The sequence below is a fragment of the Puma concolor genome, chromosome D3 (assembly GCF_028749965.1).
Source record: "Puma concolor isolate L17-30 chromosome D3, mPumCon1.1.hap2, whole genome shotgun sequence".
Classification (NCBI taxonomy): Eukaryota; Metazoa; Chordata; class Mammalia; order Carnivora; family Felidae; genus Puma; species Puma concolor.
In genome coordinates, this window is record NC_141678.1 from 90473455 (window position 1) to 90490166 (window position 16712).

General features: G+C 49.5%; 1 protein-coding gene across 2 annotated transcripts in view; it reads left to right on the plus strand.

Annotated features, from left to right (window-relative positions):
• CNDP1 (carnosine dipeptidase 1) overlaps positions 1 to 16712 on the plus strand; it is a 38271-nt gene that overhangs the window by 199 nt on the left and 21360 nt on the right. Inside the window, exons 1-5 of one of the 2 annotated variants that reach the window (XM_086683228.1) lie at positions 7001 to 8087; positions 11379 to 11504; positions 14558 to 14707; positions 15431 to 15593; positions 16309 to 16397. In XM_086683228.1, the coding sequence (XP_086539354.1) occupies positions 11421 to 11504; positions 14558 to 14707; positions 15431 to 15593; positions 16309 to 16397 (486 nt within the window). In that variant the 5' untranslated portion in view covers positions 7001 to 8087; positions 11379 to 11420. Of the gene's footprint in view, positions 1 to 7000; positions 8088 to 11378; positions 11505 to 14557; positions 14708 to 15430; positions 15594 to 16308; positions 16398 to 16712 lie in introns of those variants that run through there. The other variant, XM_086683229.1, reaches the window with a different exon arrangement.

A 16712-nucleotide genomic window follows, 5' to 3' on the forward strand; every position in this document is an offset into this window, starting at 1 on the left:
GATGCCACATGTAAGTGATATCACATGGCACTCATATCTTAAGTTTCCTAAAATCTGCCAGAAAATATGCCTCCTTACTTACATGTACTTACTTGTAATGCTGGAAACCCTGTAAGCACGGTACCAGGCTGGTTTTGGGGGCTTTATTGGTTAGATAAGGTCAACTTTAGTTCCTTAAAAGTGGTCATATCTGATTCTATATGCATATTATTCTCCAGTATGACATTCCAGTCAAGGCTTTGGTAATCAATGTTTTAAACTATATTTTCTTATAAGGACAATGCATTACTATTTAACATATGAGTTTGCATGTATATACGTATTATATAGAAATATTACATACATTGCATATATATATATGTGTGTGTGTGTGTATACAATTAAATTATATTGCCATGGAAATAAGAACACTCAATAAGAGTTTACAGATTCCAGAGGGATCAGGCAGGGAGAAAAGCATAAATGTTTTAATTCCTGTTTACAAAGATAATTTATCAGATTACTGTAAGTTATAGATAGCTTAAGAAGAGAAAAAAGGGGACGCCTGGGTGGCTCAGTCAGTTAAGCATTCAACTTTGGCCCAGGTCACGATCTCACGGTTCATGAGTTCGAGCCCCCTAGTTTGGGCTCTGTGCTGACAGCTCAGAGCCTGGAGCCTGCTTCGGATTCTATGTCTCCTTCTCACTCTGCCCCTCCCCTGCTCATGCTCTGTCTCTCTGTCTCAAAAATAAATAAAACATTAAAAAAAACCTTTTTTTAAGGAGAAAAAAGGGCTTCCTTAAATCTTAAAGGAGCCAGTGATATTTCAAACAAAAAGTTTAAAAAATGACTATCATCATCATCGGTTTGTTGAGACCCATGTCGTTAACTGTTTGTTTTGCTTGATTCTGGGTTAGAGGTTTTGTGACCGCATCAGCCTTCTCTTATTCTGGAAATCCTTGCGCAATCATGTGGCAGGGTCTCAGGGCTTGAGGGACGCCACCGTGGAGTGTCCTTGCTATGGCGGATCACAGGTGTTCTGGGAGAAGGATCAGAGTGAGACAGCAACTTGTCTGAGGATGACAGAGACTTAAAAATGACCATGGGTAAAGATGTGTTGAAAGCTCATTTTAAAATGATTGAATTGACAAGGAAATTTGGTTATTTCTGAGGCACACCGCATTTTAAAGTAAACGTTGGAGGGGCCCCTGGGTAGCTCAGTCCATTAAGCCTCCTATCTCATGGTTCACGAGATTGAGCCCCGCGTCAGGCTTTGCACTGACAGTGTGGAGCCTGCTTGGGATTCTCTTTCTCCCTCTCTCCCTGCTCCTCGCCTACTTGTTTTCTATCTCTCTCTCAAATCGATAAGCATGAAAAAAAAAAGTAAACATTGGAATTATGATGGATTATACATACAGTAAGAACATTGATAAATTTCTAGAAATTTTATACAACTTCTGAAATACTTGTATTAGTAACATACACCTGTACAAATACAACTTAAAGAAGGTTAAACATCACTTTTGTTTGACACTGCTTCTCCTGGAATCCAACATGTCCAGTGGGCCTAATTATAATTTAATATCACTCCCAAGTTCTTGATATTTTCCAGAGACCCTCTGGAAAAATTCCAATATTGGTTCTAGATCAAAAAGACTTCATGTAGAATTTGACTTTTGGAAGTTATCAAAAATGTCCAAAGGTTTAAAACTTGATTAAATATGATCAGAGGTCACTGTGAAATAATACTTGGTTATCTATTTAACCAGAGTGACCGTTTAAAAATGTCAAGGGCAGACCAGAAAGTTACCTGGTTTGAAAAACAAAACAAAACCTTTAGTTCTTTTACTATTGAGAAGATTCAACTTTCTTAAGTAATCAAAGACCTGATTATGACACCAGCAAGTGCAGGGGGTTATTTTGACAAGGCACATAATCTTTATTTTCTAGGCAGATTATTCAACACGGAAAGAACAGTCTTTTACAATAATCCAAGATAATTTTGTCCTTTTAATAGAGAAATAATAATACATTCTAGTTTTACATAGGCACACTGTTGATATTAAAGCTCTTAAAAAAACCCTTGTAGTCAATTCATTTAATTTTAGCCAGTTTCCACACAACATAAGATTTTCTCTGTTACTCTATTTTTTCCCCAGCTTTTGATACTTGTTTTCTTTTTATATATTATTCTCCTGTGTTTTTTTTTTTAACATTTTTATTTATTTTTGAGAGGCAGAGAGAGACAGAGCCAAGCGGGGTAGGGGTAGAAAGAGGGGGAGACACAGAATCCAAAGCAGGCTCCAGGCTCTGAGCTGTCAGCACAGAGCCCGACTCGGGGCTTGAACCCACAAACCGTGGGATCATGACCTGAGCTGAAGTCGGATGCTTAACCAACTGAGCCACCCACGTGCCCAATTCTCCTGTTCTTTAAATTTTGAAATAGCTTTTAGATAACCCCTAAACTAGGACAAAATTCCTCTTTTCTTTTAATAAGGACACATTTTCATTTGTTAAATACATTTTCTTACCCAAAACACGTAATACTTTCCTGTGTACTTTATGTACAGAGTTTATTTCTTTACCCTAATTATTCTTAGTTTCCCTTACCTATGTAGATTAGAATCTTTAAGCCTCGTAACTGTAATATCTAGTGAACACCAGGAAGCAAGCAGTTGTGAACTAGTTGTTACACACACATTCTGCAGTAGATTAACAACTTTGTGAAGACATCACTTCATAATTTCTACAGGCATATGCTCCCTCATGGTACAGGTTCCCTCCCAAATGTAGAACGTATTTGCCAACAGACTCACATATCTTTTGTCTCTTTTGTCTGTAATAAGAAGCCAAAAGTAGATAAATCTATGTTTATAAGTGTTTCAGTATTTTATCTTAGAAATGGTCTGGATATTTAATGAATATCCATCGTTTAACTTAGTATAACTTTAAGGTTTCCAGTTTCCAAAAAGATTTTGGAAACTTTGTAACCAGTCGTATTTTATAAAACCTAGGCACTGTTTGGGTCGCAGTGCGAGGACAGTGGAGGGGGGTGGACCGGTCTGACACCGTAGGGGCGCCTGCCCCGAACTCCTGCCTGGGGGGGCCTGCTGGGGGCTTGCTTCTGGGGTAGAGCCCACCCCCCACCAGCTGTTTTAGTTCAGTCTCACTAATTCTGGGGAGGAGGCAGTGAAGGACAGGGACAGTCCCATTCCACCTCTCCAGCTCCATGCACAGGACAGTAGGTAATTCCTACACTGCCAGGTGCAAGGGCCTCCTGTCCCCAGAGCACCTCTCCCTGCCACCCTGTAAGTCCTCAAGTGTCCTGTGTCTCAACTGCACTTTCAAGTGATTACAGTCCTTCCCATTCAGAAGAGTTGTGGTTGGAACAGAGGCGCCTTTTGGAATATGCGTGGCCCTGAAAAGGACCACATTCGGCTTTGGCAGCCACGGGCACATAAAGTTGGGGGTGCTGTTCCCTGTGTCCCCCTGAAGGAATGGGAGGCAGAGCACCCTGAGGAAGTGGGGAGCTTGTGAAAGAGAAGTAAGGGGGAGTGCACATGTTGGGGGGGAGTGTGCACAGGTGGAGGGAGGAGGGGTGCACACAGGTGGAGGGGGGCAGTTCGCACAGGTGGGGGGGAGTGCACACAGATGGGGGGAGTGTGCACAGCTCGGGAGGAGTGAGCACAGGTGTGAGGGGTGCACACAGTCGGGGGAGTGACACAGGTGGAGGACGGGAGCGTACAAAGTTGCGGGGGGAGTGCACGCAGGTGGGGGAAGTACACGTGGGGGGTGTACACGGGTGGTGGGGAGTGAGCACAGGTTGGGGGAGTGAGCACGGGTGTGGGCGGAGTGCACACAGGTGCAGCTTCCAAAGACAGTGAGGAGCTCCTTGAGTCGGCCGTACTAACAGACTTCAGCTTTACAGTTTACATCTTGTTGCCTGACTACACCCCTTGTGCTGCAGCCAAGGGCCTCTGCAGGAGCTCTGGCCTGTGGCAATGACAGAGCCCAAAGCCCCTACTGACGTTGCACCTTGATGTATGTCCCGAGCTCACGGTGCTGGGCCCATAGTTATTAATATATCCCGTGTACTGGGCTTGGAGGCTGAGGGTAGGTAGGATATGGATGTTCATGCCTTTTAAGGCGCAGTGATCAGAGCACAGGGCTTTTCAGGGAGCTTTCTTTCCATGTTAACCCCACCCTCCCCGGATTTGGGAAAGTTTCTGGTGAGTCTGTGGGTGGACGCTGCATATGAGGCTGGCATGGGGCCAGGCTGGGGAGATCTTCCTTCCGGGAAGTGAAATCACTTAGGGACTTCTGATCAAGATTCATTATGCGTTCATTTTTCCTGTTTTTTTTTTTTTAATGTTTATTTATTCTTGAGAGAGAGAGAGACAGAGTGTGCGCAGGGGAGGGGCAGAGAGAGAGGGAGACACAAATCCGAAGTAGGCTCCAGGCTCTGAGCTGTCAGCACAGAGCCCTACGTGGGGCTCGAACTCACGAACCTGTGAGACCATGACCTGAGCTGAAGTCAGATGCTTAACTGACTGAATCACGCAGGTTCCCCTCACTTTTTAAGCTGTCCCGTCCACTTCAAATACCCCAATTATATGTGCTTTAAAATTTAATTAATAGACTCAGAAATGTAATAAATATCCCTACTGAACAAAAACAAAACAAAACTTATAGTGGGGAGCAGGGGCGGAAGCTGCTGCTTTGCTGGACTCTGGGTCCCAAACAGGCTGCGGCATCTAGAAATGAGACTCCCGGGGAGTGACAGGGGCCCGAAGTGCCCAGGCACAGAGGGCAACCGGAGCCGGTGTCATTGCAGAAGTCGAGGGACCGGCTGGGTGTCCCTGCTGGTGGCACACCCCAGCCCCACTGCACCCTGTCTGGGAATGCCGAGCCACCCCCGTAAGAGCTGGTCCTGGACCAGGCATCCCGAGCACCTTGTGGGGGCCACCACAGCATCCCTAGGCAGAAATACTACAGAGAAGGAGGACGAAACAGCTGCCACTCAAGGCGAGCCTGCAGGTGAAAGGTCCTCAAGTGGCTAAGACTCATAATAAGAAAGATAGCCCACAGAATCTATTGGGAAGTGAGTTTATATCCTCAGAAATGCAAATAGTAGAACATGTTTAAAATGGATACAAACGATGTCTGTTTAAAATTCTTCAAGAAATCAATGATCTCATGTGGGAGGCACCTAGGAGTCAAGAGCAGATGGAGAGGAAGGAAGCACAACCTATTAGAGGTCCTGAAAATGAAAACTCGTCCCTGGAAAAACTCAGTGGTTCACGGAAGTGCATAAAGGGCCACAAAGAGGGAACTAGTCACCTGGAAAGCATGGCAGGGCTCTGCCCAAGAAGCTGAGCCAAGAGAAAAGAAGTAAAAAAGAAAAAAGAAAAGCTGAGAGAGCTTTTGGATGTACGACAGAGTGAAAGGCTCCAACGCTAGTCCTTCTAGAAAAAGAATAACGGGAACGGCGGAGATGCAGAATCGGGGGGAGAGAAGAAGGGCTGAGTCTCCAGCTAAGGACGCCGAAGACTGAGCAGGTGAAGCCGAGGACGCTGAGGAAGAAGAGAAAACCTGAAATCCTTTAGGACAAAGGGGTGCGGACCATGGGCATCTGCGTCGTGGGGTCCCGGCTGCGGACGTGGAGGGGGTGGGAGCAGCTGGCGTCCTGCAGGGGGACAAATGGGGGTTGCCCGGCCGTGGATGATGGAGGGAGGCCAGGAGGACCTGACACAGAGTGAGGAACAAATCCAGTTGTGGGTTTTCAGGAAACCCTCCAGATGCTTGGGATGGCTGGGAGCGAACGCAGTCTGCCCAGATTTACCTTTGGCTTTTTCCCTTATTCATGTTATAGCTGAAATGGTTTTATCAGTAGACAAAGTTCGTTTTTTCTACACAGTGTGGAACCAGAAGCAGTGCGTCCGTGAAGATCAGTCGCAACCGGCGACCTTCAGGACTCTGCGTTGAATCAGTCCCTAACTATGGCTTGGGGTCTTATTCTGTGACAGGCACTGAGGGAGGTGGAGATCAGGGAGACAAAAGTCCTAGGCCTCATACAACTTAAGTTCTAGCAAGTCAGGCAGATAATTATTAAGTAAGCAAATATATAGAATATTGGGTAATGATAAGAAAATAAAGAGCAGGTGCACAGGGGCAAAATTCACGTCCACCCGGAACCTCCGAATGTGACCTTATTTGTAAGTAGGGTCTTTGCAGATGTAATTGGTTAAAATGAAGTCATACTGGAGTGGGTGTTCCCTGAAGCCACTGCCTAGTGTCCCTCTGAAGAGAGAGAGGGCGGGGGCCCGGTGAAGCCGGAGGCCGAGGTTGAAGGGTGCAGCTGGGAGCCAGGGACCCCCGGGACGGCCGGCCACAGGCTTGAGGAACTGTGAGACCATCAGTTTCTGGGGCCCTTTGCTCTCGCAGCCCCAGGACGCTAATACTGGGGATGGGTCCATCCCTGCCCTCCCCTGGGACTGCCCTGTGCCTGAACTTGCATTTGTTGAACTTTCTGTTCACGTCCAAAGAGCCGCCCCCAGGACTATTCCAGGAGGCAGCCACGCCTGGAATCCGCCCTTCCCTTTATGCCCCGACTTCCTTCCCAGCCTTGAAGGACAAGGAAAGCCCCATGCTTTGAAGGCACACCAAGTTTTCTGTGAGTTGAAGGTACACGATTACAGGTTTCTAGACCAAGAAAGAAAAAATGCCGGCTGAACTGCACGGGGCTCCTCTTCTGACTCCCGGAGCACCTCTGTCCTCCCCCGTGAGCCCAGCTGCTGGGCTCGGCCTGGGTCTCCCCGGCTCCCAGTGCGCACGTTGTGCCCTCTGTGGCTTGCGGGTGTTTCCCTTCCGCCGCTGAACCCCGATCTCATCTGTTGTTCCCGAGATCGTTCAGTCACTCCTGCAGGCGGTTTAGACTTATCCTGTGAAAACTCTTAGAAAAAGTCAATCAAATGAGATTTAAGGAAGGAAAAGGAGGCGGTGGCTGTGGTCTAACCACAGCCAGGACGTCTTAGGATACTCAGTTGGCCAGTGCTGGGCACACCAGCGTTGACAATTTGGGAGTCACACCCTTACCCCTCGAGTTGAAGGCCACGGCCTGGCGTAGGTGCGGAGTTGGAGACAAGTTCTTGTCTTGGAGAAGCCACTCTGCAGCTCCATATGGTGACACTGCAGCCACCGCACCGTGACTTTCGTCGTGGGACTTCCACGGGTACCTGCCTGTGGGAGAAACAGCCTCACTGTCTCTGTCCGCGGCGTCTGCCCTCGTGCTGTAAACGGCTGGCGTGTCTGCAGGTGTCGGTGGGCTTCCGGCAGCCGCGCAGAGCGGGCCTTCCTTCTGGCTGGTGCTTGGAGAGGCCCAGATCCCTGGCCAGCCTGGAGGGAATAAGAAGGGTGACAAGAGTCCTGTCTGAAGTGACATCACAGGCGGCCGATGCCTGCTTTCTCCTTCCTTGCGGCCCACGTGGGGCGAAGACCGGAGGGAAGGAGAAAACGCGCCCTTGATGTCGGGAGCTCGGTTATCGGACAGGCTGTCTGCCATACAGGAGGGAGCACTGTGCACAGAGCCTTGGGGCCGAAGAGGGCTGGATGCTGTGTACAGGAGCTCAGGCCTCCTGAGAGCACAGGGTCAGGGGCCCGCTTCCTGTTTGTGTCTGAGCCCTTGCTGTCTGCGATTACGCAGCTCCCCCTCGGGCGGTCTCTGGCCCAGGAACCCCAGTTCTTGGGAGTTCTTGCTGGGGAGTTCTCCCCTAGAAACCGATTCCTTCCTCATGGAGGGCCTCCAGGCTGCCCTCTGAAGGCCACGCCCCCTTCCAGCTCATTCTTCAAGGGACAATTGCTGTCAGAGTTAGTTAATCTCTGCCGGGATCACTTGGCTCATTTCAATGCCGGCAGGGGCAGAAAAACCTGGGTTTTTGTGTTTTTTTTTTTTTTTTTTTTTTGGTGTGGGGGTTTATTTTTAATCCTGTCATGGTAAGACTAACTAGGTGAATAAAGCCTTCTTTTCCGTGTTGTAACAAATCCATCCAAGCAGACCCGGGGCAGAGGCAGGCCCTGTAGAGCAATCACGCGGGACGCCAGGAGACGTGGTGAGTAGAGTGCATGTGTGCACGTTGGCCCCGCACTGAAGTTGCTCACAAGGGGAAGTAGGCCCTGCTGATGGGCCTTTGTGTCGTGGGAGGAAGCGAGCTTGGCCCAGGCTCTGTGGGTGGCAACAGTTTCCTTTTCTATCGTTTATTCTGTTCAACAGTCAGAATCAAACAAGGACAGCAAATGGGGAGGGGGTGGGTTTTATCCACGTCCGCCCCCTCCCCAGCCCCCTCTCAGGGCTCCTGCTGCTTTGGAGGCAGGTGGGGGGGAGGGCCCTTGGTGAAGGCAGCCCTTGGCGATTTCCAGGCTGCCGTGGGCTAAGTGCACGATGACCCGGCTTTGTCCACTTGTTGGCGGAGCAGAGAGAGAGGAGAGTAGAAACAGGCCTGCGTCCTTTACACCACAGACCTGGGCATGACTTTGAGAAGTCTTAAAGGTAAAGTGTTTAAAAATAAGAGTCAGCACCGGGGTACTTGGAAATTTGTTCTAAATCAAGGAACAACTAGCTGGAATTAGCAAGCAAGCCTTCCTCTGTGACGGGCCCCCGCAGCCCAGAGCTGGGCTACCTGCTCCCCGAAAGAAAACACCCCAGGGCTTTCCCGGCTCTACCCCTGACCCCATTCTTCAGCTTCTCCTTCTCTAGCAACTTTCTTCCTTCTGCCAAGGCCAAAGTCAGGAATAGCCTTACTAAATCTCCAGAATTTTGTTGGGTGATTAGTTCAAGGTCAAGCTTGACTATCACACAGGGAAGCAAACAGATAAAGGAACCTGAGGGACTCCAGAGAGGAGCAGAGGTGCAGCCTGGGGTTGGCCCCAGATCTTAAAGGCAGGGTTGGTGCCCCGAGCCACTCCGTGGGCCTGATAGCAAAGGACAGCAGTGCTCCATGTGCTCCACGGGGAGGGGGAGTGAAAGTGAAGTGGTGTAGACCCCTGTTGTCCGGGCCACATCACCAGGAGCAGTCTTTTGGGAAGGTCAGTCCTTGGCATACGACTCCCATTGGGAAGGGGGTAGTTCCCCCTGGAAATGGAGATGTTCTCAGGCCTTGTGGTCACAGTTCTCCCTCTTTGCCTGTGGCTCCCTTTTCTTCTTCAAAAAGCCCTTTTTGTTTTTCATCAGAGAGGAGCATCAGATAATTTTTACTGGAAATCGAATGAGTGGATAATAAAAGCTCAAATATTGACTTAGGTGGAAAAAAGAGCCTACTCCATTTCAAAGGGCTTTTCCTGGGTGCTCAGAGCTCCATCTTCTTGCCACTGTGGGTCTCAAGGAGTCCCTTCCTCCTGATTTATTTACAGCCTTCAGCTTTTGGCTCTGCCCGGCAAGAGCCTAGCTGGATCCAGCTGTGTTCCGACCAGAATAGGAGGCAAAGGGAGCCCATGAACGGCCCACCGGCGCCACCTACTGGACAAAGTTCTTAATCCGTTCTTGACCGAGGACGGCTCACTGGCACCTTGTTACCCACTACCTTGCTTCCCTTATGGACAATTCTCCTACTCGGTGGTATACTGAATGAGTGCTTATACTTGTTGTTTCTGCAACAGCTGTACTGTTTTGCACTATAACTTAATATCTTACAATTCGCCCATTTAAATGGTGCAGTTACGTGGCTTTAGTATATTGACTTGTGCAGTCATTGTCACAATCCCAGAACCTGTCTGTCATCACCCCAACAGAACCCTGCCCGTGAGCAGTCACTTCCCATCTCCCCTCATCCCCCCAGCCCTAGGCAACCAGCAACGTGCTTTCTGTCTCAGGATTTGCCCATTCTGGACAATCTGTAGCGTTTTGTGTCTGGTTTCACCTAGCAAGGCGTTAAAGGCTCGTTCCCGTGGTGGCAGGTATGAGTGCTCCATTTGTTTTTAGGGCTGAGCAGCATATCTTGTCTGTATCACCCATCGATGCCCATTGGGATTGTCTCTACCTTTCGGCCGTTACGAATAATGTTGCTATAAATGGTCATGTACGGGTTTTTGTGTGGACATGTATTTTCATCTCTCCTGAGTGTATACCTAGGAGTGCAATTGCTGGGTCATATGGCAACGGTTTAATCATCTGAGGGCCTGCCAGACTGCTTTCCACAGCAGCTGCCTCATTTTGCGCCCCCACCGGCAGCACATGAAGGGTCTAGTTTCTTTACATTCTCCCCAACGCTTGTCATCATCTGACTTCTTGGGTTTAACCATCCTTGTGGGTGTGAATTGTGTTGCTATGGTTTGATTTGATTTTCATTTCCCCGATGGCTAATGATGGTGAGCATCTTTTCATGTGCTTGTTGGCCATTTGTGTATTTTCTTTGGAGAAATGTTTATTCAGATTCTTTGCCCATTTGTAAACCGGGTTAATTTGTATTTTATTACTGAGTTGTAGTTTCTTATATTGTAGACACAAGTCCTCACCTTGGCTGTGCTGGTGCCTGGAACCGTAGGCTGAGGATCTATTGTAAAAATGTACAAAAGTCCAGAAGGAAGAGCTGGTTTGGAAGAAGATGATTAGTTTAGTTCTGACCTGGTAGTCCTACCCTCATCCAGACCAGTTTTTCTGCTCTGTGCCCAGCCTGGAGCCCACCATTGGGGTGGAGGGACAGCTGCGGAGGGAGGAGGGGGGCAACTGGGGTCTCTAGCGGGTCTCACATTTACAGGCAAGGGAAGGAGGGACCCCTCATGGATGGAAACAGAGAGGCCAGAGCAGTTCTCGGGGAAGACGAGAGATAGGGCCGGGGGGGCCTCCCAGGTGGAGGGTGGGGCTAACGGTGTCTAGTGATGGCCAGGCCTTTGATGTCCTTACCGCATGGCTTGTAAGTTTCTTTTTAAGGGACTCTAACCTCAGGAGCAGATGGAAGGAACCCACAATGCCACACAGGATTTTAGAGAGTCTTTACAAAAAAAATTTTTTTTTTCTAATAAACTGGTTGATCACACAAAAATGTTTTGTTTTTTTTTTAAACTGCATCACACTTCTCTCTCTCACAAACACTGCCCTTGGCTGCTGCCTGGGATGCGGAGCACTGACTTGCCTTCATGGGAAGAGGGCCAACAGGGAAGATGGCATGTTAACGAACGTGTTCACTTGGTTTCTGTCTTATTAAAATTCTTCAGCGTTGAAAATGAAGTGATTTGGTGAAGATACAGCAAAAACTCTTATTTCCTGTTCTACTACCTTTTGTTATTTTAGTCCAAATGACCGGGAGTAGCTGTGTTGGATAACATAAGCTTTCTTGAAGTATTTGAAAGGTCGAAGGTTCAAAATCTGGTATTTATCTTTGATGTCCCTCCCCTGTCGCCCACTGCAGGTGACCTCTCTCCTGGCTTACCTGCTGCTGCTCGAGGGAGGCATGTTCTCTCCGTCCCCACCACCCTCCGGGCTGTTGGAGAGGGTCTTCCAGTTCATTGATCTCCACCAGAATGAGTTTGTACAGGTAGGAGGAACCACACACACGAAACGCTTAAATGGCATACCCTTTGGGTATCTGGGTGAGTGGTTATTTGCTGGGAGGTGTGGAATTTTCTTTTTTTTTTTTTTTTTTTTTTTGCCTGACAACTTAATTCCATTTGAAATGCCCTTGAGTCTTCACTGAATTAAACTAAGAAATATTTGTGGGGCGCCTGGGTGGCTCAGTTGGGTAATCATCCAACTTTGGCTCAGGTCACGACCTCACGGTCTGTGGGTCTGAGCCCCGTGTTGGGCTCTCCACTGTCAGCGCGGAGCCTGGAGTTGGCTTCAGATCCTCTGTCCCCCTCCCTCTCTGCCCCTTCCCAGCTCGTGCTATCTGTCTCTCTCACGGCTGTCCGTGTAGTGCTGACACCTGCTGAGCCCACGCTGACCCTGGACCGTCATCAGAGTGCCCATTCCTCCCTTACTGGGGCCCTTGCTGAGGCCCCTCCTCCTGCAGAGCCTGCCTGAGACTCATCCCCACGTGACACCATCCCAGGGTAATACCACCTGGCTGCAGCAAGCTTTAGGTCCAGAGTTCTGCCGAGGTCACTGTCAAAGCTGTTTTGTAGACCTTGTGCAATGTGCACATTATCTCCTCCCTTATAATCCTCTGCTCCATTCCTAACCCAGTGCATGGCGGACTGCACGTGGTGCAGGGCATACATCTCGCGGAGAAGAGATGGAGTGGGAGGGGTGGAGAAAGGGGAGAGGGGGCCTGGGAGCAGAGAGGGTGGGGGCAGGCACGGGCTGTAGCCACTGTCTCCCTGAAAGTCCCCTCCTCTTCCGCTGGCCCTCTGGCCCCTTGACACGTGAGAGTGTCCACCACGGCCCGGGAACTCTGTGACATCTCACAGGACTTTGTACCCGAGCCCGCACGCCATGTCTGACACACGATTCACGTTCAGTGTACGTATGCTGGATCCACCAGCCGGCGTCGGCCATATTCATGGGCAGACAGATGGGAAAAGCTCGTGTCTCGTGCCGACACACAAGCTGAATGGCCAGGCCGCTGGCCCTACACTTGACCTTCATGGAATCCTTCCTCATACTCGTGTGTGTCTTTACTTCACATGAGGCCTCTTGGGTGTTTGAAACCCAGCTGGGGACTCCGGTGTCGCTTGGAATTAATGGGGGACAATGTGTGGTGGACGCATGTTGACTTGGGTGTTTCAGCCCAAAGTCTCCTTTCTGCAGCCTCCTCACACGTACCCAGTCAGTTGCCTTTAGGGATTACTTGGAGGCCTCTGTTCCATAAATGTCAGTTTAAGAGTGCAAAACACAATATTCCTTCAGGTCCAGTTACTAAATAAAAGTGCCACATACTTCATACTAAAGTCAGCACAGAGCCCGACGCGGGGCTCGAACTCACGAGCCGTGAGATCATGACCTGAGCTGAAGTCGGACACCCAGCTGAGCCACCCAGGCGCCCCTGTGATTGATTATTATTGATAATTCAATACTACTTGGTGTTGATTGGGTGCCCGGGCCCAGGCTCTGAGATAAGTCATGTGTCGTCATCTTCTCTGATCCTCGCGGAAAGGAATGCTTGTTATCTTTTTGGCTTCCCTCTCTTGTGTGGCCAGATGTGTGCATTTCCCACATGTCAAGCAACTATATAGCTCTCTGGACACCAAGGGGGCATCCACAGTCCAGCTCCCTCCCGACCCACCTGCCTGGCACGAGCGTCACCCCCCTACCCCCACTGCCGACTGTGGATGCCAGTCACAGGTAGTGAGCCCCCAGTTACCCACAGGTTCCATACAGCTCCCGTGACTCCCACTCAGGTCCCATCGTTTGCTATAACAGCTCCAGAACTGAGGGAGACAGTTACTTATGGTTGCCATATGTTATGTAATAAAGGACATGATAAAGGGTATGTGTGAGCAGCCAGGTGAAGAGGCACACAGGGCACGGTCTGGAAGCACCTTCTGTCCCCCTGAGGTTGGGGTGTGCCTCGTTCCCGGGCCGCGGATGCAGTCACCAACCTGGAAGACGTCTGAACCCTGTAATTTCAGGGACGCTTATAGGCAGGATTTTCACGAAGGCAGGATCGATTGTGAACCAGTGTCCAGCCCCTCCCTCCCCAGAGGATGTGGCTGGGGTCGGAAGCCCCAAGCTTCTAAACACAGCGTGGTCTTTCTGGGGACCAGCCCCATCCAGAAGCCCATTAGAACTGCCTCATTAGAACAAAATATGCTCCTGCCTCCCGGGAAATTCCAAGGGGGTTGGGAGCTCTCTTTCAGGAGCCCAGTCTCTGAACAAAAGATACTCCTGCACCGTCATCTCATAGGAAATTACCAAGGTTTTAGAGGCTCTGGTCAAGAGCCCAGGACAAAGGTCAAAATATACATTTCTTATTGTGTGATGGTATCACACGCACAACTGCCCACAGGTGGAGAGCACTGCCCTCCTCATGGGGATGAGGGACATGTGCTGTCCGTCCAGCTCGAATGGGCAGAACCCGGTGCAGGAGGCAAGGCTGTCCGCCTGCGGAGGCCTGAGTTTAGGCCCCGGGATACACGGCCTACTGGGTTCCGGAGGTGCCGGGGGCTGACCACAACACCCATATGCCAAGGGCGGTCAGGGAGCCCTGCAGCCCAGCCGAGGCCACCGTGTGCTTAACCAGAGTGAGCAGCGAGGGCCAGGCGCCTCCGGGGCCTTGTGGGAGGCCCGGCGTCCTGGAGCAGAGTCACCAGACAGCTGCTCCAGGCTCTTACTAAACCAGAAGTGGTGGGTCAGGAGCCCTGCTGTGCACCCTGTGGATCCAAGGAGGACAGGCGCAGCTGTCTAGGAAGGCAACCCTGTGCCCAAGCTGTCCGGGCCTATTCTTCCTTACACAGCAAACGTCTCTATCGGCCCGTCTGGCAGTTCCTCTTGGGTGTTGCCTGTTTGCCAGCTCAGTGTTCAGGTCAGGTGAAGAGTGCTAGAGATTTGGTGTCCCCTACCCCTGAGTGACGTCTCAGTGAGGAGCACCCCGCCCAGAGCGGGTGTGGATGACACTCCTCAGGCAAATCACCTTGTCGCCTTTCCTCACAGATACTTAAGGAGTGGGTGGCCGTAGAGAGTGACTCCGTTCAGCCCATGCCCCACCTCAGGCAAGAGCTCTTCCGAATGATGGCCCTGGCTGCAGACAAGCTTCGGTGTCTGGGTGCCAGCGTGGACTCCGTGGACACGGGCTTTCAGCAGGTTGGATGGCCCCTCCCCCGCCACGAGCGAGGCCACCTCCCTGGGCGTCAGCCATGGCTTCCCGTGGGGGTGGCAAGACTGGAACTGGCTTCGATCCTCCAGAAAAACGCCCCTATAATCTTCATACCCAGTAAAGATGAAGAATTACATCTTGTCCCCGACGAGATGGTGTTACCGATCTCTCGTTGTGTCAGGACTGGGAAGGCCCCCCTCCGTATTCTGTTCACATCCTTCACGTGTGGTTCCAGTTACTCCCAAACCGTCCTTTCCCTTACATTCAAATGTACCTTTCTCAAAGGACACAGTCTTGCATCAGAGTTACGGCTTATTACTGCATCTCGGTCACAAATGGCGATCCTCCATCTAAGTGCCGTTGCACCCGCGTCAGCATTGACGAATCCCTGAATGGTCTGTTTTCCAGAACCATGTCCACTGGATTTAGGCCTTTGGAGTCTGAGTTCATACCGAAGAGCATGTTCGATTCAGCTGACTGTCACCATGCATCTAAAAAAGTATTTTTCATTACGTTTTAGGTTTTAATTAAGTGGCTCATGGTACCCTTTTTAAATGTAGATAAAGTGATGATCAGAAAAACTGTGTGGGCTCTACAAAAGACCATGGGTAGAAACAAAACAGGACTCCTACTCTCATGTGTGAATTTTCTGGGAGAACTAGACAACATTTATTATTTTTTTTTTTATGTGACCTGTTTTTCTTCTGCAGCTGCCTGATGGTCAGACTCTCCCGATACCTCCCATCGTCCTGGCCGAACTGGGAAATGACCCAGAAAAGCCCACCGTGTGCTTCTACGGCCACTTGGATGTGCAGCCTGCTAGACAGGAAGAGGGGTGGCTCACAGACCCTTACACGCTGACGGAAGTGGATGGTCAGTGATGCATCAGTGTTGGGTTCTTTGTGGACAAGGGATTGCCTACAAGGCTCGGGGACTAAAGATGTGACTCCTATCCCCTGTCACCGTTAGGGATCAACAAAATGCTGCCAGTCTTATAGTCTACCAGTTGTCCAACAAGGCTGGCTGTTAGTCATTTGTGAAATAAACTACAGCTGTTCGTGTGATGCGTGCTCTTGGGCGAGTTAACTCCCAAGATGGGGGTTATTGGGAGGAAGGTAGTCGTCCGGGTCACACAGTTTCCTTTGTTAAAGTACTGAGTGAAATTATGTTTTTTAAAGAAAAGAAGAAAGGGTAACGGAGATACACACATACCCTGTTTTCATTCTCATGCGAATTATAAACTCTTGAAAGGAGAGGCTGTGTTACATGGCATTCCACAACAGGTCCACAGGTCCTTTCCAGTGAGCTTGGCTAAAAGGGCTAATTCCTATTAAGGCCAGAGGGATTTGTATATTGCAAATTAGTTTGTATTATTACAATTATACATTATTGTATTATTTGTATTAGCTGATGGCCATACTGTTTGTACAGAAGAAATCAGACATGGTGGTCTCGAAGCACGATTTGTGCCTGGAAAAATAGAAAGTACTGTTAAAATGATTACCCATAAAACCACCTTTGTTTTTAACTTGCTCAGCTTGGCAGGGGTGTCTGTGCCTTTCTCAAAGTCCTTCCCCTATTTTTAAAGGAAAACTTTATGGTCGTGGAGCAACAGACAACAAGGGCCCCGTTTTAGCGTGGATTAATGCTGTGAGTGCCTTCAGAGCCCTGGAAGAAGTAGGTAACCAGCTGTGTTTGGGAGGGGATGTTGTCGGCATTGGTCACTATGATCACAATGATGATGATGACAAGGACGATCATGGCAGTGAAGGTGACAGCGTTGATGATGATGACCATTATGATGATGGTGATGATGACAGTGCAGGTGGTGGTGATGGTGAAGATGGCAATGACGAGGATGGCGATTGGCAACAATGACGATGACGATGTGGACATTGATGATGACGATGACAGTGATGATGACGATGATGATGATGATGGCAATGACATGATGATGACAATGACAACGATGTGGACGTTGATGATGATGAT